Source organism: Orcinus orca, chromosome 9 (assembly GCF_937001465.1).
Source record: "Orcinus orca chromosome 9, mOrcOrc1.1, whole genome shotgun sequence".
Lineage (NCBI taxonomy): Eukaryota > Metazoa > Chordata > Mammalia > Artiodactyla > Delphinidae > Orcinus > Orcinus orca.
This window is the reverse complement of record NC_064567.1, coordinates 3,106,768-3,133,169: the sequence shown is the minus strand read 5'-3', so window position 1 is coordinate 3,133,169 and position 26,402 is coordinate 3,106,768. Positions and strand designations below refer to the sequence as shown.

Here is a 26,402-nt window from a genome sequence, read left to right as displayed (position 1 = left end):
TTTATCTTCTCAAAGAACCAGCTTTTAGTTTTATTGATCTTTGCTGTCGTTTCCTTCATTTCTTTTTCATTTATTTCTGATCTGATCTTTATGATTTCTTTCCTTCTGCTAACTTTGGGGTTTTTTTGTTCTTTCTCTAATCGCTTTAGGTGTAAGGTTAGGTTGTTTATTTGAGATGTTTCTTGTTTCTTAATGTAGGCTTGTATAGCTATAAACTTCCCTCTTAGAACTGCTTTTGCTGCATCCCGTAAGTTTTGGGTAGTTGTGTTTTCATTGTCATTTGTTTCTAGGTATTTTTTGATTTCCTCTTTGATTTCTTAAGTGATCTCTTGGTTATTAAGTAGTGTGTTGGTTAGCCTCCATGTGTTTGTATTTCTTACAGATTTTTCCTGTAATTGATATCTCATAGTCTCATAGCATTGTGGTCAGAAAAGATACTTGATATGATTTCAATTTTCTTAAATTTACCAAGGCTTGATTTGTGACCCAAGATATGATCTATCCTGGAGAATGTCCCATGAGCACTTGAGAAGAATGTGTATTCTGTTGTTTTTGGATGGAATGTCCTATAAATATCAGTTAAGTCCATCTTGTTTAATGTATCATTTAAAGCTTGTGTCTCCTTATTTATTTTCATTTTGGATGATCTGTTCATTGGTGAAAGTGGGGTGTTAAAGTCCCCTACTATGAATGTGTTACTGTCGATTTCCGCTTCTAAGGCTGTTAGCATTTGCCTTATGTATCCTGTGTTGGGTGCATAAATATTTGCAATTGTTATATCTTCTTGGATTGATCCCTTGATCATGATGTACTGTACTTCTTAGTCTCTTGTAATAGTCTTTGTTTTAAAGTCTACTTTGTCTGATATAAGAATTGCTACCCCAGCTTTCTTTTGATTTCCATTTGCATGGAATATCTTTTTCCATCCCCTCACTTTCAGTCTGTATCTGTCCCTAGGTCTGAAGTGGGTCTCTTGTAGACAGCATACATATGGGTCTTGTTTTTGTATCCATTCAGCCAGTCTATGTCTTTTGGTTGGAGCACTTAATCCATTTACATTTAAGGTAATTATCAATATGTATTTTCCTATTCCCATTTTGTTAAATTGTTTTGGGTTTGTTGTTGTAGGTCTTTTCCTTCTCTTGTGTTTCCTGCCTAGAGAAGTTCCTTTAGCATTTGTTGTAAAGGTGGTTTGGTGGTGCTGAATTCTCTTAGCTTTTGCTTGTCTGTAAAGCTTTTAATTTCTCTGTCAAATCTGAATGAGATCCTTGCTGGGTAAAGTAATCGTTTGTAGGTTTTTCTCTTTCATCACTTTAAATATGTCCTGCCACTCCCTTCTGGTTTGCAGAGTTTCTGCTGAAAGATCAGCTGTTAACCTTATGGGGATTCCCTTGTGTGTTACTTGTTGTTTTTCCCTTTCCGCTTTTAATATTTGTTCTTTGTATTTAATTTTTGATAGTTTGATTAATATGTGTCTTTGTGTGTTTCTCCTTGGATTTATCCTGTATGGGACTCTCTGTGCTTCCTGGACTTGATTAACTATTTCCTTTCCCATATTAGGGAAGTTTTCAACTATAATCTCTTCAAATATTTTCTCAGTCCCTTTCATTTTCTCTTCTTCTTCTGGAACCCCTATAATTCGAATGTTGGTTCAGCATTTATTGTTGTCCCAGAGGTCTCTGAGACTGTCCTCAGTTCTTTTCCTTCTTTTTTCTTTATTCTGCTCTGCAGTAGTTATTTCCACTATTTTATCTTCCAGGTCACTTATCCGTTCTTCTGCCTCAGTTATTCTGCTATTGATCCCTTCTAGAGTATTTTTTATTTCATTTATTGTGTTGTTCATCGTTGCTTATTTTCTCTTTAGTTCTTCTAGGTCCTTGTTAAATGTTTCTTGCATTTTGTCTATTCTATTTCCAAGATTTTGGATCATCTTTAGTATCATTCTGAATTCTTTTTCAGGTAGACTGCCTATTTCCTCTTCATTTGTTAGGTCTGGTGGGTTTTTATCTTGCTCCTTCATCTGCAGTGTGTTTTTCTGTCTTCCCATTTTGCTTATCTTACTGTGTTTGGGGTCTCCTTTTCACAGGCTGCAGGTTCGTAGTTCCTGTTGTTTTTGGTGTCTGTCCCCAGTGGCTAAGGTTGGCTCAGTGGGTTGTGTAGGTTTCCTGGTGGAGGGGACTAGTGCCTGTGTTCTAGTGGATGAGGCTGGATCTTGTCTTTCTGGTGGGCAGGTCCACGTCTGGTGGTGTGTTTTGGGGTGTCTGTGGCCTTATTATGATTTTAGACAGCCTCTGTGCTAATGGGTGGGATTGTGTTCCTGTCTTGCTAGTTGTTTGGCATAGGGTGTCCAGCACTGTAGATTGCTAGTCATTGAGTGGAGCTGGGTCTTGGCGTTGAAATGGATATCTCTGGGAGATTTTTGCCGTTTGATATTACGTGGAGCTGGGAGGTCTCTTGTGGACCAGTGTCCTGAAGTTGGGTCTCCCACCTCAGAGGCACAGCCCTTGCACCTGGCTGGAGCACCAAGAGCCTGTCCTCCACACGGCTCAGAATAAAAGGGAGGAAAAAAAAGAAAGAAAGAAGACAATAAAATAAAATAAAGTTATTAAAATAAAAAAATAATTATTAAGAAAAAAATTTTTAAGTAATAAAAAAAAGGGACAGACAGAACCCTGGGACAAATAGTAAAAGCAAAGCTATACAGACAAAATCTCACACAGAAGCATACACATACACACTCACAAAAAGAGGAAGAGGGGAAAAAATAATTTTGCTCTCAAAGTCCACCCCCTCAATTTGGGATGATTCGTTGTCTATTCATGTATTCCACAGATGCAGGTACATCACGTTGATTGTGGAGATTTAATCTGCTGCTCCTGAGGCTGCTGGGAGAGATTTCCCTTTCTCTTCTTTGTTCGCACAGCTCCCGGGGCTCAGCTTTGGATTTGGCCCCGCCTCAGCGTGTAGGTCACCGTAGGGCGTCTGTTCTTCGCCCAGACAGGACGGGGTTAAAGGAGCCGCTGATTCGGGGGCTCTGGCTCACTCAGGCCGGGGGGAGGGAGGGGCACGGCGTGCGGGGCGGGCCTGCGGCGGCACAGGCCGGCGTGACGTTGCATCAGCCTGAGGCCCGCCGTGCGTTCTCCCGGGTGAGTTGTCCCTGGATCCCGGGGCCCTGGCAGTGGCGGGCTCCAGAGGCTCGCACACAGGCTTCTTGGTGGCGGCAGCAGCAGCCTTAGCGTCTTATGCCCGTCTCTGGGGTCCACGCTGTTAGCCGCGGCTCGCGCCCGTCTCTGGAGCTCCTTTAAGCGGCGCTCTTAATCCCCTCTCCTCGCGCACCAGGAAACAAAGAGGGAAGAAAGTCTCTTGCCTCTTTGGCAGGTGCAGACGTTTCCCCGGACTCCCTCCCGGCTAGCCGTGGCGCACTAACCCTCTGCAGGCTGTGTTCACGCCGCCAACCCCCGTCCTCTCCCTGCGCTCCGACCGAAGCCCGAGCCTCAGCTCCCAGCCCCGCCCGCCCCGGCGGGGAAGCAGACAAGCCTCTCGGGCTGGTGAGTGCCGGTCGGCACCGATCCTCTGTGCGGGGATCTCTCCGCTTTGCCCCCCGCACCCCTGTGGTTGCGCTCTCCTCCGCGGCTCCGAAGCTTCCCCCTCCGCCACCCGCAGTCTCCACCCGCGAAGGGGCTCCTAGTGTGTGGAAACTCATTTTCAAATTAAAGATACTGTCCCCCACCTCCATCCCTGAATTTGCCATCCTACTGACATATTTCTAATCTAGCCTTTTGTCTTTATATTAAAGTCTGTGGGAAGATATTTGTTTTACTGAATTTGATTTCCAAATTTATTTGAAAGTGTTTGAGGGATGAATTACAAATGCATAAATGATCTCTAATACCCACAGAGCTAGACCTCACTCTGTTTCTACCTCATGTGTTAAAGTAATGACCTGGGTACCGAAATATTCAAATAAGTTCATCTTAGGAAGCAGTTGAAGGGGATTGGCTCCACCAGACAGCTTTTGTGTTGACGGTATCAGATCAGGATGTGCTTTTTATTATCCATGAGGGCAAGAAGCTCTTGGTGGTGACGGCAGAAACATGGAAGCTCCAGTCTGGAGAAATGCCGGATCTTTATTCTGTTGATGCATTGAAAAGGGAATTCTCAATGTTACTGCTGATCACAGGTTTCCATGTTCTCATCAGTCAAAATGTCCAGTGCTTCAGAAGCCTGGAAATCTGATCTTGGATGTCCAGATAAATCAATTTCTGGTGAAGAGCACATGTTCTGCATTGTTCTGGTCTGTGTTTGAAGGGGCAGCCACATTGTTCTGAAGACACTGTAACTAGATATGCAAGGAATGATTAGTGTTTGGCAGACTTACACAGAGCAGGAGACATCAGAAAAATAAACCGTGCCTCTGCCTTCCCGTCCCCGTAAGTAAGACCCCTCCATTAGCCAACAAGCTCTGTCAGCCAGCAGAACTGTGTTGACATTTGAAGACATCAGCAACACACCGGACAGGATTTTCAGGCCCTGTCACAAGGCTGGGTGAGCCAGAGGACAGTAAACTCAGAGGGCGTAGTGACAGGTACAGGTTTCCCCCATGGACCGCAGTTGGCAAATCCACACAGAGTGGGTGGCAGCTGCAGGAGAGTGGGATTTGGCAAATTCGCCTGCCGCCTTGTTTTGAAATGTGTCAGCCTGCACTGAGGCATGAACGAGTGGGGTTCACACCTGCTCCCCGAGCAGGCCAGTCCCTCACACCTGTCCTCCAAAGGGCTGCCTGTTGCTGGGACTCGGGCTGGAAGGGCTCTGAAAGTTGCCCTTGTTTTCCTTCCGTTTCCTCCACAATTCACAGAGGAGGCAAGGGGACCCCCAGCAGGCAGGTGACTTGCTCAGAGTCATGCTGATTCTGCACGGCCAGGCCTGGAATCCGGGTTTCCAAATCTGCTGTCCTCTGGAGTGCCATTTGTTTCTGCTCTGCCCGTTCAAGCTCTCCCCGCTCCCAGGATCTCTGTGAGCAGACCCTTTCCCACCACCGGCTGTGTCCACTTGTACCTCATTCTCAGAACTGGCGCTCTGAGCTAGACATTCCGAGGAGGAACGGGATACAGTCCTGCCCCTGAAGACTGATGAGTGGACGGAAGATAGCTTCCTTCACCCTTGGCGGGTGGGGTCTCCTGGGGACTGAGTTCTTCCCATCTCTACTGCCGGGCTTTTGGATAAGTCTTTTCTCCCCTCTCCCCAGGGTCTGATTACAAGTCAGAGAATAACTGCGTCACTGGGTCTTTTGAGCTGAATTACAAATGGTCTCTAGTGGACCCGTCCCTTCTCCTGGTTCTTCTGTCTTAGCCTGAAATCTTCAGAGTGCCGCCCGACATGGTTCTTTCCTTCCCAATGGGTCATGCATCTGTGACAGCAACTCGTAGGGATCCCTGCACACACACAGGCGGCCGCCCCCCGGTTGTCATTTGAGGGACAAAAGCCCATGTGCTGTCTAAAGCACTGACTATCAGGGCTTACGGCCCTTCGCCTGGGAGCATCAACATACTGAAGTGTGACTGTGTCCAAACACAATCTGGACTTTGCTAGGCAGAAGGACGCAGAAGAGGGCCCACTGTGATAGGGAGAACGCACCGATCTCGGAAATCTGTGAGCATCTCACAATCAAACAGGAGCAGGTTTTCTTTCGTAGGGTAAAGAAGGAGGGTCACAGAGGTGGGCTGAACCTCGGGAGGGGAAGCCGGACAAGCGGGGGAAATGACCAGTGGGGTGGCGCAGGGAAGCGTCCCCCTGTGGTCAGCTGGTCCCCAGGAGAAGCTGTAGGGGTGCAGTCCATGTTCAGGGGGTGCGCTTGCTCAGGCTTGGTGTGAGCAGAGCTCAGGGACCTGAAGGGAGTAGAGGGGCCTGACAGGTCTGGCGCAGGGCGGGCAGCAGGCAAAGGAGCCCTCGGTCGGCTATGTGACGGGGATGGGCACTGCGGGGGGGTGGTCTGAGATGGGGCATTGGGCCTGGGGGAGGTGATCGTCCCATAGACAACACAGGGCGAGGGTGGAGGTGGTGGGCTCTGAGGGGAGGGATATGGACAAGGTACGCGTTGCAGAGAGAAGCCGAGTGGCTCTCCATGTGGGGCTTGGCGGCAGGCCTCGCAGAGCTCAGCGTAGCCCCGCCGCAGGCACCCTCGCTGAGAAAGTGGTGTCGTGGAGAGAGTACCTGGCGGGGCCGGCCAGCCCTGCGGAGGACTGGGCGACTGCCTGACCTGCCTGTGCCCAGAGGCCACTCCTCAGGTTCCTTGTCTGCAAAAGTAGGGACCCGGTCCCTTGGCATCTCAGGACCCTTCTGGCTCGGAGTCCATCAGGGCTCAGGATGTTACCTGGGCACGTGGACACCTCAGCTGTTGCTTCCACCTCAAGTGAAGCACTCCGGGCAAGGACAGCTGTGGTCAGGGGGCTGCTGTGGCCTCTCTCTTTGTACTGTCAGTGTCCCAGCAGGAGACGAAGGGATTGATTCCCGCAGCATCTAACCAAGGCTCTGTGCAGAAAGGGGGTGGGGGAGGAAGTCCAGCAGGCACTGCAGTGCCTGGGTCTCTGCTCCTGTCCCAGGTCGGGAGGGGCAAGGGAAGTAGGAGCGCCCAGATCTCAGGGACACAGAGCCCCGTGGAGCAGGCCGACAGCGGCGGCTGGACCGTGTGCAGGAAGTAGTGGAATCAGTACCCGCCCTCCCTTTCTCCCATGCTTTGAGCTCCTGCTGGTGCGTCCATGGGGCAGCCAGAGCCCCGTGAAGCCACCTGTGCAGGTGAGCTCGCCCCTCCCCAGCACAGAACAGGGTGGGAGAGATGCAGGGGGCCCGCAGAGGCACAGGGATGGCATCCAGCGTCTCCCCAAGTGGCACCGGGAGTCTTGGTGCCCAGCAGGTGCTTAATTTATATTCTACCGAGTGGACGGGTCAGGTATGTGAGTGGGTGGATGGATGGAGGGTGGATGGATGGAGGGACAGACGGATGAACAAAGAGGTGGACGGGTGCTGAGTGTGTGGAAATGACAGGCTGGAGGAGGGGTGCCTTGAGATTTATCTACACTTCCCCAGTTCAGAGGATTCCCTTCATGTTCGAAGCATGCAAACTGCTGAGTAAGGCCTCCACAGTTCCTTGGACGACACCCCCTCTCATTGCTCATCCCGATATCTGGCTCTGCATGGTAGCCTCACCTCAGACAGAAGGGAAAGGTCACATGGCCTCTTCCTACGTTGAAAGTGAAATTATGGAAATATACATCAAATAGTGACTTGTTTTACAGTCACACCATTCTTGTATTCTGCAAAGTGCAATCTGCCTGCAGGTATTTTTGTACAGTTCTGTGGCTGCCCTGAGCGCGTCTCGGGTGTGGAGCCGTACACTTGATCCCAGCAGCATTTGGTATGTGGTGTCATTTCAGTTTGTTCAACGATGCCTTCTATTAAAGAACATCATTTTGTTTTTAATGTCCCTCTCAAAGTATTTTTCTGCTCCAGCTTAATCCATGGAATAAACGTCACTGGAAAATGGCAGCGTTAATCGCAGGCTCTTTATTTCACTAGATAAGCAGGCCTTTCGCTCTCTTGCCCTTTGTTGCCACACAACTGTTAGAACCTTTGCCAGAATTCGGAAAGCCAAGAAGTGACGGCACATTAATCCCTGCGAGAGAAGCCGTGCTCTGTTAATATTTTATGGCAAACAAGTGGACTAATAAGAGATTCATGTACTGCTCGGGAGGACTTGCTGTGTTTTGATTTGAAGGCATGTTTGGCTGGAGAGTCGTAAGAAGTTGTAATATTTCCTCAGCCAAGCTGTGCTTTTCAGCAGCCGCTGTTCCCACGTGCTCACAGGCTCGGCATGACCCTGCTGCCGTCTATCAGGGCGGTCCTCACCCTGTACTGAAATCTGTGGGTTCTGTGTCTGTCTCCCCACAAACTGTGGGTTCCCCTATGACCAGGCTTTGGGCCTCTGCCTTCCAACACCTGGAACTGTGTCCACACAGAGCCCAGACTAAATAAATGCTCTTTGAATGAATGAAGGTATTTATGGCACATAAAGAGCTTTAGAATAAAGAGAAAATTGGTAGCATTTCTTCCAGGCATCTTGGCTTCCTGTTGTTTGGTTTCATGTTCTCTTTAAATGCACCTTTTACAATTCTCAAAATATAATTATCTATTTTCTGTGATTATCAAAATGCTTCTGTATCTCACTTCATCTCAACATTGGATCAATCCTTGTGTCTCTCAAAGCGCAGCCCCATCTCACCTGAGATTATTCTACTTCAAATCCTATTTTCTCCTCTCCTTTAACTGCGGCCAGACTTCCCTTTATTCTAAAGCACCTTATCTACCTACGAATTCGTTTATTCACTCAAAGAACATCTAGTGAGGGCAGAGATGGAGGTGGGGTTAGAGATCTGTGATTATGTGGCACGTGGAGTGTCCTCATGTGGTCTGCCCACCAGGCATCACTTGGGTCACTTAGTTTGGAGGTTCTCAAACTGGGACACCATTAGGATCAGCTGGGGGCCTCGTTAGACCACAGGTGGCTCAGCGCCACCCAGAGCTTCAGATTCAGTGAGTCTGGGGGGAGGCCTGAGAATTTGTACTTCCAGTACTTCCCAGGGGGTGCTGGTCTGGGGACCCCATCTGTGGTCCACCAACTCCAGTAATTAAATGTGGGGTGCAGAGACTGTTTCCCCTCCAGTGCCGTGAGCTTTGGCAGATTTTTCAACAGATACCCAGTGCCACCGTTTCTGCTCTGATCATTTCTCCCTGGACAGGCCCTGCCTCCCCGAGTGTGGGTGACAACATGGGGTGCCTGCTGCCTGGGTGTACCCAGGCCACACAGGACCCGTGGAGATGGCTCTCCCATATCCATCCATGCTTCTTGCAGGTGGCAGTGTGTGTGTGTGTGTGTGTGTGTGTGTGTGTGTGTGTGTGTACGCATTTTATTTCCTCTATGGGTTACCTTTATAAACTTAAATAATACTCTTACAAGTTTCTCTCATATCACGTTAACTACAGGCAAGAATTTGTAGCTCCCCAATTTGTAAGATGGATCTAGAAGTCCTGCCCTTTCCTACAGGTGTCTTCCCTGTCTCTCCCACCTAGAAGCTTCAGTCTTTTTTATAATTTTTATATCATTGAAGTTGATGGCATTTGCATCCTGCCCTGAAACGATAACTAAATATTCCTTATTTATCTATAGGTTGATTCTAAAACACTAAAATCAATACATAGCATTGACTTTATCTTAAGTAATTAACTCTCTTGGTAGAGCTAAGTAGCATCCTCTGATTGTGTCTCTTTTTTGCTGAGCTTTTTGTTCTTCCTGGAGTTTTTAGTTGTTTTTATGTCTTACATGAACTATTCGATTTTATCACGCTCTCACTTTTTTTCCCCACACTCTATCAGGTTTTCTCTTGCATTGGCTTTTTCTCCAAATCTGTCTCTCCAAGTCCACTCCACTGCCCTGACTCTAGTCTGGACTAGTTATTCTTTATAACATCTGCACTAGTGCCACCCTGGGACTCCCTGTTACTCCTGTCCCACGTTGGAGCCACTGTTTCTTAGATCTCATGTGATCTTCCTTCTTGATTTACTTCCACTTTGTATGGAGTACATCCTCCAGGTACTTTCCCAATGAAGAACCATGGGAAGTAAACTTTCTGAGTTCCTAAATATTTTAAAATGTCTCTTTTGCTTACATCTGTTGAAAATTTTACTTATTTGTAGAAGTGTAGTTTGAAAATCATTGTCCCTCAATTTGGGGGTATAATTCCATCTCACATTCAGTGTTGCTGATGAGAAACCTGATGTTTATCTGATACTCGTTCCTCTGTGAATCATGTACTTTTTTTTCCCTACAAGCGTTTAGGATGAAGTAACATATCTAAATGTGGGTAGGGTTTCTCTGTTTTTGTCATTCATCATCTGTCTCATCCAGAGACTCTCAGATGACACTCCTGTCCAAGCACATTTCCCAATCCCACACTGTGTTGCACCTCGACCTCCAGGTCCCCCAGATTTCTCTGCAGATATCTTGAGCTGCTGCTTTTCAACCAGGCTCGTCCCTCGTTACTCTTATGTCTGCATCCTGTCTTCTAGAAATGTGGTGAAACCTTTCCTGTTATCTTTATTAGTGTGGGTATATACCTATTTTACTCCTTCATTATCACTGCAGTTATGTTTCTGGAGAGAGAAGACATGAATAAATGTGATGAACCCACCAACTGAAATTGGAAACTTTCAGTTACCCTTAATAACCTTCTTCTTATTTAAAAGGTCATCTCTGCACTATAGGAAATAATAATCACTTGCCATTCCACTACCCATTGGTAAGTAGTGTGGGTATTTTGATAAATTCTCCTATGACACTTTTTTCTAGAAACACACACTTGTTCTTTATTTGCTTTTTTGTTTTTTAGTAAGTCATCTTCCCAGCACCATTTATTAAGTCTTCCTTTCCCCAATGATTTGGGTTGACAATTTTATTAAATATTAAATTCTATTATTTATTTTTTTTAATATTTTAAACATCTTTATTAGAGTATAATTCCTTTACAGTGATGTGTCAGTTTCTGCTTTATAACAAAGTGAATCAGTTATACATATACATATGTCCCCATATCTCTTCCCTCTTGCATCTCCGTCCCTCCCATCCTCCCTATCCCACCCCACTAGGTGGTCACAAAGCACCAAGCTGATCTCTCTGTGCTATGCGGCTGCTTCCCACTACCTATCTATTTTACGTTTGGTAGTGTATATATGTCCATGCCACTCTCTCACTTTGTCCCAGCTTACACTTCCCCCTCCCTGTATCCTCAAGTCCATTCTCTAGTAGGTCTGCATCTTTATTCCCATCTTGCCCCTAGGTTCTTCTGACCATTTTCTTTTTTTTTTTTAGATTCCATGTATATGTGTTAGCATACGGTATTTGTTTTTCTCTTTCTGACTTACTTCACTCTGTATGACAGTCTCTAGGTCCATCCACCTCACCACAAATAACTCAGTTTCGTTCCTTTTTATGGCTGAGTAATATTCCATTGTATATATGTGCCACATCTTCTTTATACATTCATCCGATGATGGACACTTAGGTTGCTTCCATCTCCTGGCTATTGTAAATAGAGCTGCAATGAACATTGTGGTACATGACTCTTTTTGAATTATGGTTTTCTCAGGGTATATGCCCAGTAGTGGGATTGCTGGGTCGTATGGTAGTTCTATTTGTAGTTTTTTAAGTAACTCCATACTGTTCTCCATAGTGGCTGTATCAATTTACATTCCCGCCAACAGTGCAAGAGGGTTCCCTTTTCTCCACACCGTCTCCAGCATTTATAGTTTGTAGATTTTTTGATGATGGCCATTCTAACTGGTGTGAGATGGTATCTCATTGTAGTTTTGATTTGCATTTCTCTAACGATTAATGATGTTGAGCATTCTTTCATGTGTTTGTTGGCAATCTGTATACCTTCTTTGGAGAAATGTCTATTTAGGTCTTCTGCCCATTTTTGGATTGGGTTGTTTGTTTTTTTGATATTGAGCTGCGTGAGTTGCTTGTATGTTTTGGAGATTAATCCTTTGTCAGTTGCTTCATTTGCAAATATTTTCTTCCATTCTGAGGATTGTCTTTTCACCATGTTTATGGTTTCCTTTGCTGTGCAAAAGCTTTTAAGTTTCATTAAGTCCCATTTGTTTATTTTTGTTTTTATTTCCATTTCTCTAGGAGGTGGGTCAAAAAGGATCTTGCTGTGATTTATGTCATAGAGTGTTCTATGTTTTCCGCTAAGAGTTTGATGATGTCTGGCCTTACATTTAGGTCTTTAATCCATTTTGAGTTTATTTTAGTGTATGGTGTTAGGGAGTGTTCTAATTTCATTCTTTTACATGTAGCTGTCCAGTTTTCCCAGCACCACTTATTGAAGAGGCTGTCTTTTCTCCACTGTATATTCTTGCCTCCTTTATCAAAGATAAGGTGACCATATGTGCATGGGTTTATCTCTGGGCTTTCTATCCTGTTCCATTGATCTATATCTCTGTTTTTGTGCCAGTACCATACTGTCTTGATTACTGTAGTTTGTAGTATAGTCTGAAGTCAGGGACCCTGATTCCTCCAGCTCCGTTTTTTTTTTTTCCTCAAGATTGCTTTGGCTATTCGGGGTCTTTTGTGTTTCCATACAAATTGTGAAATTTTTTATTCTAGTTGTGTTAAAAATGCCAGTGGTAGTTTGATAGGGATCACATTGAATCTGTAGATTGCTCTGGGTAGTAGAGTCATTTTCACAATGTTGATTCTTCCAATCCAAGAACATGGTATATCTCTCCTTCTATTTGTATCATCTTTAATTTCTTTCATCAGTGTCTTAAAATTTTCTGCATACAGGTCTTTTGTTTCCTAAGGTAGGTTTATTCCTAGATATTTTATTCTGTTGCAGTGATAAATGGGAGTGTTTTCTTAATTTCACTTCCAGATTTTTCATCATTAGTGTATAAGAATGCAAGAGATTTCTGTCCATTAATTCTGTATCCTGCTACTTTACCAAATTCATTGATTAGCTCTAGTAGTTTTCTGATAGCGTCTTTAGGATTCTCTATGTATAGTATCATGTCATCTGCAAATAGTGACAGCTTTACTTCTTCTTTTCCAATTTGGATTCCTTTTATTTATTTTTCTTCTCTGATTGCTGTGGCTAAAACTTCCAAAACTATGTTGAATAAGAGTGGTGAGAGTGGACAACCTTGTCTTGTTTCTGATCTTAGTGGAAATGGTTTCAGTTTTTCACCATTGAAGATGATGTTGGCTGTGGCTTTGTCATATATGGCCTTTATTATGTTGAGGAAAGTTCCCTCTATGCCTACTTTCTGGAGGGTTTTTATCATAAATGGGTGTTGCATTTTGTCGAAAGCTTTTTCTGCATCTATTGAGATGATCATATGGTTTTTCTCCTTCGATTTGTTAATATGGTGTATCACGTTGATTGATTTGCGTATATTGAAGAATCCTTGCATTCCTGGGATAAACTCCTCTTAATCATACTGTATGATCCTTTTAATGTGCTGTTGGATTCTGTTTGCTAGTATTTTGTTGAGGATTTTTGCATCTATGTTCATCAGTTATGTTGGACTGTAGTTTTCTTTCTTTGTGACATCTTTGCAGGTTCTGGTATCAGAGTGATGGTGGCCTCGTAGAATGAGTTTGGGAGTGTTCCTCCCTCTGCTATATTTTGGAAGAGTTTGAGAAGGATAGGCGTTAGCCCTTCTCTAAATGTTTGATAGAATTTGCCTGTGAAGCCATCTGGTCCTGGGCTTTTGTTTGTTGGAAGATTTTTAATCACAGTTCCAATTTCAGTGCTTGTGATTGGTCTGTTCATATTTTCTATTTCTGCCTGATTCAGTCTTGGCCAGTTGTGCATTTCTAAGAATTTGTCCATTTCTTCCAGGTTGTCCATTTTATTGGCATAGAGTTGCTTGTAGTAATCTCTCATGATCCTTTGTATTTCTGCAGTGTCAGTTGTTACTTCTCCTTTTTCGTTTCTAATTCTATTGATTTGAGTCTTCTCCCTTTTTTCTTGGTAAGTCTGGCTAATGGTTTATCAATTTTGTTTATCTTAAGAACCAGCTTTTAGTTATGTTGATCTTTGCTATCATTTCTTTCATTTCTTTTTCATTTATTTCTGATCTGATCTTTATGATTTCTTTCCTTCTGCTAACTTAAATTCTTATATAAACTATTCTGTTTTCATGTAAACCATTGTGATGTAAGGCTGTCCATCACTTGTAAACCTACTGATTGTTACACCAGTAAAAAGCCTATGCTGTATCATTAGCAACTTTTGGTATAAATCCCCTCTCATTAATCTTCCTTTTAAAACCATCTTGGCCATTTTTGAACATTTCTCCTTATATATGAACTGTAGAATTATTTTATTAGATGCTCTCCTCTCAGAAAAGAAGCCCATTGATCTTTCTGTTAGAATTAAATTCATTCCTTTAAAAAATATTAAGTATTTACCACATGTGAGGCATTAGGCAAGGTGCTGAAGAAATAGAAAGGAATGAAGTGGGTTCAGTCTCTACCCGCATGAAGCTTAAATCTAATCAATTCAGGTCTCCCCAAACTGATGATTATTTTGAAAGTTTCTCATGTTTAGTTTCCTGTTCCAGACATGTAGCATGTTTGTATTCCCATATCTTAAATGTTCTCTTTGTTTCATCATTTGTGATGGGTGCTACCTTTGTTTTTGTTTGTTTGTTTTTTGTTTTAAGAAAGAATCTTTTTTTTAATTTATTTAAATTTTATTTTTTTGGCTGTGTTGGGTCTTCATTGCTGTGCATGGGCTTTCTCTAGTTGTGGCGAGTGGGGGCTACTCTTCGTTGCAGTGCACGGGCTTCTCATTGCGGTGGCTTCTCTTGTTGCAGAGCACGGGCTCTAGGCGCATGGGCTTCAGTAGTTGTGGCACGCAGGCTCAGTAGTTGTGGCCTGCGGACTCTAGAGCGCAGGCTCAGTAGGTGTGGCACACGGGCTTAGTTGTACCGCGGCATGTCGGAACTTCCTGGACCAGGGCTCGAACCCGTGTCCCCTGCATTTGCAGGCGGATTCTTAACCACTATGCCACTAGGGAAGTCTTCTACCTTTGTTTTTAATCTTCCTTAAAAGATTTACCCAATGTTTATAATTCTATGAAATATTCACCTAATATTTATTTTATTTTATATTATTTTTATCACTTAATAATTAGTTTCCATATTTGCATTCAAATTCATAATCAAATTGATAGTAGTTTAGGACTGGCTATGGATGAATTGGTTTTAGAGATCATCTTCTTACATGTTAAGCTTTTAATTTTGAGCCTTTAATTTTGAATTGTTTTTAATTTTTTGAATTTTTGAATTGGTATATTCAAGTAGAAGATATGCTTTAATCAAGAAGATATTGGTTGTTAAAAACACATGGAGGTATTAAATACCATTAGACCCAGAACAGCAGAGAAATCTGAGATCAGCATAAATTTGTGTCGTCTCTCAAAACTTATTTGCTTATAACTGGATTGTTGTGGCATTTCTTTTTTCATAGATCTCTAAGAGTCTATCAGAATGTTCTCAGGTGTTTTGTTAGTTTCCCTGGAGTATGAAAACCCTTTAATCTGCATATTCACGTCTTAGCTGCGTAGGCATCTTTCATGGTGTCTTTGGTGACTGCCTCTCTTCCCATCACTCTGGTTCTTCCGTGAGGAGCACTTACGTTCTCAGATGTGAGGACCATCTGCCATCCTCCATCTTCCTCTGGGACCCCTTCCTCTGCCTTCTGGGGGAGCTTCCCAAGTTTTCCTCGATTACTCTGGATCACTTTTCTGTAATTTTCAATTTCAGTTTTGTTAGCCCCCTCATCTCACCTCTCTGATCTCATCCTATATTTTTACAGTCATGTCCTTCTTCTGCATTTCTAGTATGATTTCACCTTCTCGTCTGTATTGTTTGTCTGACCTTCCTAGTTCCCCACCTCAGAAAGGAGAGGTCCACCACACCTGATATTTGGCGACACACAAGATGTGAAGGTTATGTTCGGCTCCTCTCCCTGAGCCTCCGGCGCTGGTTGAATCCTTCTCGGGTGGATTCGGGAAGACGCAGTCTGACCCATATCTATCTGGGTGCCTCTGCTGGGCTGAGTTGAGATTTTTCTCTGACTTCTTGGAATCTTTTTTTTTTTGACATTCTAAGTCAGTCAGTGTCCATGGCAAACTATGATGTTGTTAACCCCGAGGTAGTGAAGGTCTGGCTCCCCAGATTTCTGGCTGTGCCAGCCCAGTGTTTCTGAGGATCAGACAAAGGGGAAGAGAAAAACCGTTTCCTCCTGCTGCCCACTGGCTGCTTCATACGGTGAAGCAAACTCGGGCAACCAGGCTTCATCCACCTCCAACTGCGTTACAGCCAGAGGCTTTCAACGTTCATTTTTAGTGACGTTATGACTTTTCACCTTTCTGTGTATTGATAGGCACATTTAACGCAGAGTTGGTAAAGGCTGACTCCGCTCTGCTAACCAGACGTGAGTGTGCTTGGCGCCTGCGTGTGTCTGTGGAGTCTACACTCGACACGACCGTGTGGCGTGTGGGGCCGCCAGACAGACCCTTCCCCAGACAGTCAGCGGTAACGTGACGCGGGCCTGGCCCAGGCACTCCCCACGGGCCTTAGAGTCAGTCTAACAGCTTTGCAGTTAGGGAAGATGGAAAATGTGTTAGGAACCAGGAGACCTTCCCTTACTCCAGTCAAGGCTTTCTGCTTAGGGAAAGCTTCGTTAAGGGAGCCCCTGTTTTATTTTCCTTTCCATTAACATATGGTGTGGCTATGAAGCCTTCGTTGCAGAAGAATGTCATTCCATCCAAAGCATCGCTTCTTTGTGAGGGTCTACACCTCATCACCAAAGAGCTGCGGGTGCACCTTTAAAATCAGCTTATTCTTGGCAATGCTGTATCTTTGCAGGCAGACTTGATTACTTAAAATAACCAAAACTTGTTTGGCACCAAGTCTAGTCATTGATGCCACTCACAGCATTAGGAAATATTGATTAAAAACGAGATGTTGCTGTACAGGTAATGAGACCTGTATGGCTGTGACGTTCTGAAGGCAGGTCAGGTGAGAGGTTCCCAAGGTGTTTGATGAAGGGTAATGCGATCGGAAGCAAAGGTCCTGAAGCACCACTTATTCTCGGAGAGGTTATTGTGTCATCTTTACAGAGTCCTTAATGATTTTTATTGTTTCAAGAGTTTTAAAAAAATATTTCTCATTATATTTCATCACCATAAAAGTCTCTAAAGGTGCCATCCAAATTTTGTGAACTTCCTGCTCCACAGATGAAGGAACTGAGAATTCAAGTTCTATACAGTATTAGTTGTAGAAGCAAAGCTCTCCCAGTCTCTGCAGGAAGCTGCATCCCACCCCTTCGTCCAGGTGACAGTCCACACCCTGGCCAAGGTTCCACTGAACTAGGCAAAGTGGGTCCACATTTAACCGTCCTAATTTGCAGTACAATTATTTTTTTCCTCTGTAAATCATGTCCCATATTACAAATTAGGAAAGTAAAAAGAGAGAGCGAGGCTCTAGCGCTCACTTTAACTGGGCACGTGGTTGCGTTTCTAGGAAGTAGGGAACCTCTAGAAGGTAGCGAGCCTCTGCAGGGTGACGGTCCTGACTCTCTCCAGCCCCATGAAGCGGGTTTGCCACTGCATCTCCCTGTTTTCTGGCGGCAGCTTGAAACATGAACACTAAAGTGGTTAGTTGGCCACACGACTGCGTTGATGCCGCCAGCCCAGCCCCACCCCCAGGCCAGCCTCACAGCTCAGTGATGCTCTTGTGTGATTCGCTCCAAAGGTATCACTCAGGAGTTTCTTACCAGAAAGAGAAGGTTTGCATTCATCTTTTTATTTCCAGTTACAATGGTTCTCATATCGAGTTAGGACATAGAAACACTGAGAATAGTGTGTAATCACTGACTGTCTCTTTCTGGACCAAACTCTAGTCCAGCTCCTCTGAATCCTCTCCGCAAACAGGCCTTGACATTCACATTTCCAGGTGTGTTTGCATCACCCACTTGCAGCCAGGATCCTCCAACCCTCAATGTCTGATCACCTTTCTCAGCCCCACCTCCCCCAGAGGTTGTCTGGCCACCTGGCCTGCCTTCAGCAAGAGAAAGTTTGGCCAGAAGCCCCTTTATCCCTGATGTTTCCTCTTAGTAACTGTCCATCCACTGGCCCCCACCTGCTCCTTGGCAGGAAGTTTACACTTTCCTTCTTGTATTTGGAGTTGAGCCCCATCCCCCTCCCACCGCAAAGCCTCGTTGTTTGTGGCCCTCATACCGATCGCAGTAGCACTGAACGCAGTCAGCCTCACCTTTTAACCATGTCAGAATAATTTCTTCTTTCATATTTGGCCTAAATGAAGATTATGCAAAAGAACACCATAAAAATGAGAAGAAATATTTCCGGCAAATGGAAACAAGATTAGGGACTCCCCTAATTATCAATAGTATGAAGGCCACAGAAAAAAACAGTCATCCTGGGAGATCTGACTTTGCCTTCCTTGATTTCATCCAGATGGGATATATTTAAGTGCAGCCTGTCTCCATAACCTCATATCACACCTGGACAGGAACGTCTGCGTCAAACGGATCCAAAAACGGGAGTTAACTCGGGTCCATCCACCAGGCCCTTCAGTGCCAGGCCCTCTTCAGTGTCTGTCTGACAGGGCATAGAGCCCATCTATGACTTAATTAAAAATTAAATGTGTTACATGTGCAGCATGGGCTGGGCACAGACCGGACATGTCCCATGTCTGCAGACATGCAGGCGATGGTCCCATCCCGTCGTTAGAGACGTGGCTCCAGTCCTCCCGGCGGTGAAGCGGCAATAGCAAAGCAGGAGCCACAGAAGCCGCTACAAGGCTGTGTTGTTTCCAGAGCAGGAGCCGTGAGAGGACAGGGTGGGATCCCGTAAACATGCAGGCCCAGGGTCCCCGGAGCAGATGGTAAGAACAGGAACAGCTGGAGTTCAGAAAATCACAGAAATCGAGGAGGTGGAAAAGCGTAAGCGCTGGACTGCGCTGAACGACTCTCCACCATGTGCTCAGCGAATTCATGGAGCCTGTGTCTCGCGCTCCAGGGCCTGTCCGCCCTACCCTCCCCGCCCCACGGCTCAGAGGCCTCCACCACCGTGTGTGCCAGGTGCTCCTGACTTTGGTTAAATTAACAACAACTGTGATTAACAGGCAGATTCGAGAAATGGGCGCCACGGCGATTTAATCCCCTGGTTAGCTGAAGCCTATCTGAAAGCGCCTGGTTATTTAGACTCTTCTGTTGACAGTAATTACTGAACGTGCTGGTTCTCCTTCCAGCTGGCCCGGCATCATCCAGTGAACGTGCTGCATCTTAGTGATAAAGGATCTTGTCAGACATGAAGCCATCATTCTGAACACGAGATCTCATTACAGAGAGTCGGGGCAGGCGGTGAGGCATGTGTTCTCGGGCCTCTGGAAAGAACGGTCTCGGAATTCACCTGAGGATATTATTTTTGTGCAGTTATTTTCCCGTCATTTCCTTCTAACTCTTAAGTGTACATTTTTTCCTAAAAATTCCGTTCTTGGAGGGCTCTGGGTAGTTCAGTTAAGGACTGGGAGCCCCAGTATCCTCCCCGCCCACACCCCCGCCACCGCCGGCTACACTATGGGGTGTTCAGGTTTTGATGAAAGCAAGTGCGTGACGTCTAGGGTGTCACATCAAGTCCACCGGGCGCCCAGAGCCGCGAACCAGTTTCCCTAGTTAGCTCGAGAATGCCCCTGGGAACTTAGGGAAAGGAACACTGAGGCTTCCGCGGCTCGGCCCGCGGGGAGGGGAAGGGGGAGTTACAGGTTAACCCTCCCCGAGGGGCCCCCTTCTCGAAGCCCTTCCTGGCTCTTGCTCTGTCGGCCTCTCAAGAGCCGTCCTCACCGCTTCCAGCCACGTGGAGTTGGGGTCTGGCTGGACCGTGACGAGAAAGCCAGGTCAGTGGGCAGCGATGCCCAGCGTGACTTACAACACCCGAGGGGCAGAAGCACAGGCCAGCCCCAGGGGACAGGTCGGGCGGCTGGGTGTTGGCCCGGTGCAGGGGCGCACAGCTCTTGGGGGGCAGCTGGGAGAGAAGCACACCCCCGCCAGCTTATCCCAGCACCGGTTCCTGCTGGGCCTCCCCTGGGGGCTCATCAGCAGTGCACTCTCCTGAGACCCCTGTCTCAGAGCCCCACGCGCCCCATGTTGGCCCAGTGTCCAGGTTGGGCCGGTGTCTCTGGTCCCCGAGGGCCCTGCATCACCGCCCACCATGCATCTCGTGCTTTCAGGGAGCACTACATCACCATGGTCAAGTGGGCCACCAGCACCAAGGTCGCCGTGAACTGGCTGAGCCGGGCGCAGAACGTGTCCATCCTTACCCTCTGCGATGCCACCACCGGGGTCTGCACCAAGGTATGGGGGAGGGGCTGACTGGACGGCGGGGAGCATCCCCCGGCATCACGCTCATCTCTGAGCCACACACGCACTCAGCTCCTGCTGGTCCAGGTGCAGCCTGCATGTGGGTCTCTGTTTGGGTGTCACCTTGTGGATGAATTGAGGACTGCTGCAGACTCGGGGTGATCCTCTCAGCCCCCAGCACACAGAGCTCTCACTTCCCTTTATCCTTGCCCACAGCTACTTCACACAGGGGCTGCTTCTCATTTTCCAGTTGACGTTTAGAGAGGGGAGGGGTCCGGCCTGAGGCCCCAGGACCCGGCACTGCAACCTGGCCTGGCCATTTCAGCCTCTCTGTCCCTCACTGACCAGAGCCAGCTGGTACCCTGGACGGTCGGCACCATATCTGAAAGTCGCCGGTGAGGCCAGTGTGTTCCTAGGGCCTCAGGCTGACTTAGTGGGTGGTTACAGTGGGCGAAGGGAGGGGAGACAAGGAGGAACGAAAATCTAAAGAGAGGCTTGGCAACCCTGCGAAGCAAGGGAGTGACCCACGGCTGTCGCAGCCCCTCAGGCGGCCTGCCCCTGGCCCAAGGGCTGCGTCCTCCACAATCCCTGAGCCCCAAGGGCCAGGGCTCCTTGTGTTGGGTGAAGAAACATCCATTAAAATCAGGTAATAAACCCAGGCAGTTCTCTCAGAAACTCTTTTTTGGCCCTAAATGTTTATTTCGCAACTGAGGAGGAGAAAGGCTTGCAGAGCAGCTGTGTTGTGACCTTGGGGCCCCCAACAGCAGCTCTGACCCCGTGGCCCAATGACAATCTTGAGGGGAGTCGCAGTGAGCTGTCGCTGAGACTGGTGTTCTCAGTGGGCCAGTAATTTACTTGATTTTTAATACAATTGAGAGCAGATTCCAGGTTATTCTGATGGGCTTCTTGAGGGGAAGGAAGGAAAGAGTGGACTCACAGCTGGGAAGCTGGGAATGGCTCGTAACCCAGGTCTTCTGGCATCTGGACCCCCGGTCTTGTGAGGGTCAGCAGTGAAACTCCAGCCTGCCCGTGGTTAGAGTCCACAGGTAAAGAACAGACCTGCCCCAGGCACAGGTCCACGGCCCATGCGGCTGAATAGCTATTCCTGGTGGTTTGGTTGGTGTGTTTGGTCTCCCATTATATGTCTTTCCACACAGTTCTCTGAGATTTACTTTTCATATGCTTTTTAAGTCCTTTTAATGTTTTGGTCTGCCAGGATTGTTGTGAACTGGAAATTTGACACATGTACACACAGACACCCACGCACATGCACACATACACGCACACATGCACGCATGCACGCAAATTCCTAAAATAATGCAGCACCTGAGATTTGCCTTTAAATGGGCACATGCCACTAGATGGTCATTGGCGACCATCTAGTGGACGCGTGTGTGGTCATCGGTGACCGTCTGACGGGCATGTGTCTGGTCAGGGGTGACCACCAAATGGTAGAAATGCACCACCTTCCAAAGGATTCACACCCCCCGTGGATTTGTCCTCGTTGCTGGGAGAGTGACATTTTTCCTGTTCGGGGAACACTCGCGCTCAGCTCTGAGCCACGTCATGAGACAAGGCAGAGCAGGGCTGGCCCCCTTCCTGAGCTTGTGCAGCTGCCATGGAGGGGAATCCAATTGTTTCTACACTGCTGGTCGCAGACACAATATGTGCGAAAACTCCTTTCTCTAATGCTCTTATTTCGTTTCAGAAACACGAGGATGAAAGTGAAGCCTGGCTCCACAGACAGGTAACTATTCCGCATGCAAATCCCACGCTGTCCGCCTACACCAGCCACCAGGTCCTTTCCCAGTGTTTACAACACGGCTTCTCATGTTAAATCCTATAGGAAGCCCCAGGTAGACACGTACGTGCACGCGTGCACGCGCACACACACACACACGCGCGCGTGAGAGAGGCTCTGGGGGGCAGCAGAGCCACTCAGCCCACCTGGCTTCCCTAAGGCCCCAGCGCTGCTGGAGAACTGTGGCCTCCATGCAAGAGGGCTGGAAAATACCTGCTCTTGAGAACATGCAGTGTTCAGTGAGATCTCAGTTCTCAGTTAGGTGATGTCCCTTTGGTGCGTTGAAAGGATGAGTCCAAACAAGTTGCCTAGATTTAACCTACTTCAGTCAAAGAAAATGGAACAGGGCTGACGTTCCTGTTTTTCTCGGCGTGGGTCGTGGGTGCCTCCTTTGAGGTGGATTCCGTGCGGTTCAGCTTGAGTCTTCCTGGGGACCTGACTTTAGAGCCTCCCCTGAATTTCCCGTCCCCGCCTCGGATAAGAGATGCACGTGAAACAGGCTTGAGGAACTGGAGGGAATCAAAGGAGACATGCAGTGCTCACCCTGACAGAAAAATTAAACCCACACAAGAAATGAAACTCTCGACTCTGGTATTTTCTTTCTTTAATTATTTTTTTCTCATTCCACGCCCTGAGGTTAGAAAGCACAGGTGGAGGGTTTGCAAGCTCACTTCCTTCTTATTCTACCGAATGGGATGAAAATCGTCTGAAAATTCTGTGGGGAAAATCTAATCGGGTTTGAGTCTCAGAATGATGGTGGAGAGGGCACAGGTGTGCTTCTTTATTGATGGGACAGATTCCGTTTATGGGAAGGAGGTGAAGCTGGACAATGCAACTGTTACCAGTGGCTCTCCAAGAACATTCTAGAAACTGTGTGCACCTCTGTTACCTGTGGAATCAGCAATCTGGCCCAGCCTCCCATCAGTTGTCTCAGGGGTGGTTCCCTCATCAATGGGCGTGATTGCTTTTAACTATGTCCTTCTTCTGCTCTGTGCCGGCCTGACACAAAAGAGGGCCGCCCGCTGTGGCCATTTTGGTTTTCCTGTGTCCAAGTTTGGATGCCGAGTCCATGCTGAGAAGTATCCAGAATCAGATTGTGCTTGGGCGTCTTAAAGTATTCGTTGAGGAGTTCCACTGGGAAGTTCTTGAATGCCACCTGGACCAATGATATAAGCACAAGTATCAGAAGTAATATTATGACGTTCCTCTTATAGTCACACAAAATGCCAAAGACATTGAGATGCAAGAGTCAGAAAAAAAATCCATTATATACGTAGTCATCTGTTCAACTAATACATACGGATTGAACCAGGCGCCATGCTAGGCTTCGTGGATTTCAAAAACAAGAATCCACCACTTCCCCAGAGCGCATGTCAGCCACCTTATGGTGGAACCGTGTTCCACGGTGTGGACATACGACAGTTCATTCGTCCGTTGATAACATTCGGGTTGTTTCTGCCTTTTGGTGTTGTGAGTAGTCCTGCCAAGAACACAGTGCTGAGTGAAAGGGGGCCACCCGCCGTGTGACTCCACTTACGAGAGATGCCCAGGTCAACAGAAGTCATACAAGCAGGAGGCTGTTTGCTGGCGGCAGGGGCTGGGAATCTGGGGTGGGGAGTAACAGCGTAATGGAGTCTGGGCTCGACTGGGGGTGATGGAAGTGGTTTGGAACTGGACAGAGCTGGTGGTTGCACGACATTGTGAATGTGCTCGATGCCATGAAGGGCTCACTTGTATTAACATGTTTTTGTTTGTGTCATGCTCGACTTTTTAAGAAATGAATCCGCTAGAGCAGCTCTCAAAGATGTCTTGGTGTAGAAAGGGAGAGAGCTGCACGGATGCCCAAGTGCGAAATGTGGGCGGAGTCCTAGACTGTGTCCCCAGGGCGTGTGGAAGGGCCGTCACAGGGCTGGGAGTGGGCATGCATGGGGCCCCGAGGCCCGGCTGCGGGACTGGGCCTCAAGCCATGTGCGGTCTGTGTCTGAGTTGGAGGAGGGAGGATGGACTTACCAAAGCAGCCAGCGGTTTGTTTCTCACGGGGCAGAGGGCTGTGGGAAAGCCAGGGTCAGAGGGTCCCCTCCTGCCCCTGCCTTCCTGTCCGGCACTCACTGGGCCTCGAGCTGTCGTCCTCGTAAGCTCTGCGGACAGGACACAGAGACACCGCCGTGGGCAAGACTGTTGTGTATTTTCAGAGCACACATCCTGTCACCCACCTAAGAAACCAGCCAAGCACCGGATAGGCAGCCTGGATTTGGGAAACCAGGTCGTTCCAAACAAAATCAAGTCAGCACTTAAAAACCAGCAGAAAGTAAAAGTATAATTCTTACACTTTCAATATGTAAACTTTAAATCACTTATTAGGCAACAGCTAACATTTTTAAAACAGCCTTTGAAAAATCCATAGTCCAGCCAGTGGCCCAGGGTGCCAGCCACCCCCAAGGCGGGCACAGGACCCCACGGAGCCCCACCTCGCCGAGCACCGCTCAGCCCGTGTCTACATCTGTTCCTTCAGCGCCGTGGTCAGTAGGAAACCCAGTTTCAAACAGTTTCTCATGACGTTCCTTTTGAAGAGATTTTTCACAAAGGAATCTGTGGACCCTCTTTTTCAAAAATAAGCTGTCTTGTTCCTGCATCCTTCACGACCCTGCGAGGTCCTGGGGGGCGAGTTAGGAATTTATTTAAGGCCAACCTGCCATCTGCCGCCGGGGAAGCTGCTGGCAGCCACTTCACGCACGTCATCAGGGGCCACAGGGCTCACCCCCGCTGCCCAGGGCCGCATCAGAGGAGGAGAGGACTGGGGTCTGGACGGTTCTGCTGACCCTGGGGAGACCCAGGGCGCAATGATCATGGGGTCTTCTGAGTGCTCGTTGCCAGGGGAACGGGAGTGGGCGAGGGCATCCTGGGGCTATGGTCTGAGCCTCTGTTCCTGGCCCCCGTCTTTTTCTCCCGTCTCCTTCCTAGGCCTCAGCGTGAACCCCTCAAAGATCCCCCACGAGCCCACAAAAAGAAGGTGAAGACCCACTAAGTTCCCTCTCCTCTGGGAATACTCTGGAGAAATAGGCAGCCCCTCCCCCACACACACACACCATCACTGCTGCTGTGACCTTCAAAGTCGGTCCTGGGGCAGGTCCACTAGGGGCCCTGCAGGCCCGAGGCCATTTGGGGTGGAACCCAGGACCCATCTTTGTGTTTGAAGAGTTACTCCTGCAGGTCAATTTCTGACACTCTTTCTTCTTTAACCAGAATTTTGGTTTTGTGATTTCAAAATTCAGGCAGGGAGGTTGACCGGATGAATGTATCTGAACCATAGAAAGAATGGGCAGAAAGTCTACAAACAGCTCACAGAAAGTCTTTCACCAATAAAAAGGACTCGTTCTTCATAGATCTGCTCAATTGGAGGTGGAGAAACCAGGCAGGGCCTGGTACGATAAATGCCCTGTTACCCAGAGGGCTAGAAACGCTTCTCAAATCCAGGAAAGTCAGAACCAGGATTAAAATCCAGGTCTCCTAGTCAAAAGTCATTGTACTTTTTCACTAAATATACATTTACTACATGAGAAACCAAGTCTCAGAGAGGTTCAAAGGCTGGTCCTTCACCTGCCGGCTGTGGAATGTTCCCAGGATCAATGTAAAGATGACGTTGCAATGCCTGAGTCCTTCTCAGTGTAAAAGCAATGTTTCAGGCCTGAATTAATTATTTATTACATTTACTCATAGTATTTTTCTCTGCCAAAAGTACAGACGTTTCCCCAGAAAACGGAAGCAGTATTGCGGTATCCATCCTGAAGTTGGCAAATAAAAGTACATTTAAAAAGCCAGATTTACTGCTGATTTTTCCATTTCCTCTATTTTTAAATACCATACTTCCAGCACTAAATAGAAAAATAAATATTTGCAGATTAAAGGTTTCATTTTACTGCAGATATTCATGAAGATTAAATGTCACTTTAATCACATGTTGGTTTATTTCTCTGGGCGTATCATATTTGCATGTATTCATTCACTGCAGGGAAATGAGTTTTCCTCGTGCCAGCTGGGGTTTATTTACCATTTGTTCTCATTCACATTAGCGTGGAGCTCCTTGAATCAGAAAATGTGTATCGTAGCCACAACTAATTGGTGTTCACGGATGGAAACTTTCAAGCTGGAGCTTCCTAGAGGCTGAGACGCCAATCCCTCTTGCCTATTAAGGCGACAGCCAACCCACAAGGGGTGGCTGGGGGCTGAGTGGTGGCTTCTCAGCTTGGGGGGTGAGGGCCAGGCCAAGATGCAGCAACATGCTACAGGCGCTGGCTGTGAATGCAGCCTGGAATTCTTCCCCCCAGGGAAAACTGGGAACGCTGATTTTGTTTCCAGGGAACAGTGGCAGTAGGTCCAAGCAGACACATGCCATCTAGTAAATGCCCGTGTGGAACTTCCTTCTCGTTAGAAGCCGCGTAATACGCACAGTGAGTCCCTGGGAATAGCGTGTGCTCTCACCTCCGTCGTAGAACGTGCAGAATCTGTCCTTGTCTGCTGGGGGTTTCTTTCTTTCTTTTCTCTTGTCTCCTTGGTGGGCTATTCAGTATGAGGTGGATTTTATTAAATAAAAGAACA

The 26,402-nt window shown here is 47.0% G+C and overlaps 1 protein-coding gene across 5 annotated transcripts in view; it reads left to right on the top strand.

The window, feature by feature from the left end:
* The window catches only part of DPP6 (dipeptidyl peptidase like 6), a 1,028,806-nt gene that overhangs the window by 910,395 nt on the left and 92,009 nt on the right, over nucleotides 1–26,402 (top strand). For all 5 annotated transcript variants that reach the window (XM_033408228.2, XM_033408227.2, XM_033408230.2 and 2 more), the window contains exons 11-12: nucleotides 19,876–19,999; nucleotides 21,714–21,752. In XM_033408228.2, coding sequence (XP_033264119.1) covers nucleotides 19,876–19,999; nucleotides 21,714–21,752 — 163 coding nt within the window. The remainder of the gene's footprint in view (nucleotides 1–19,875; nucleotides 20,000–21,713; nucleotides 21,753–26,402) is intronic.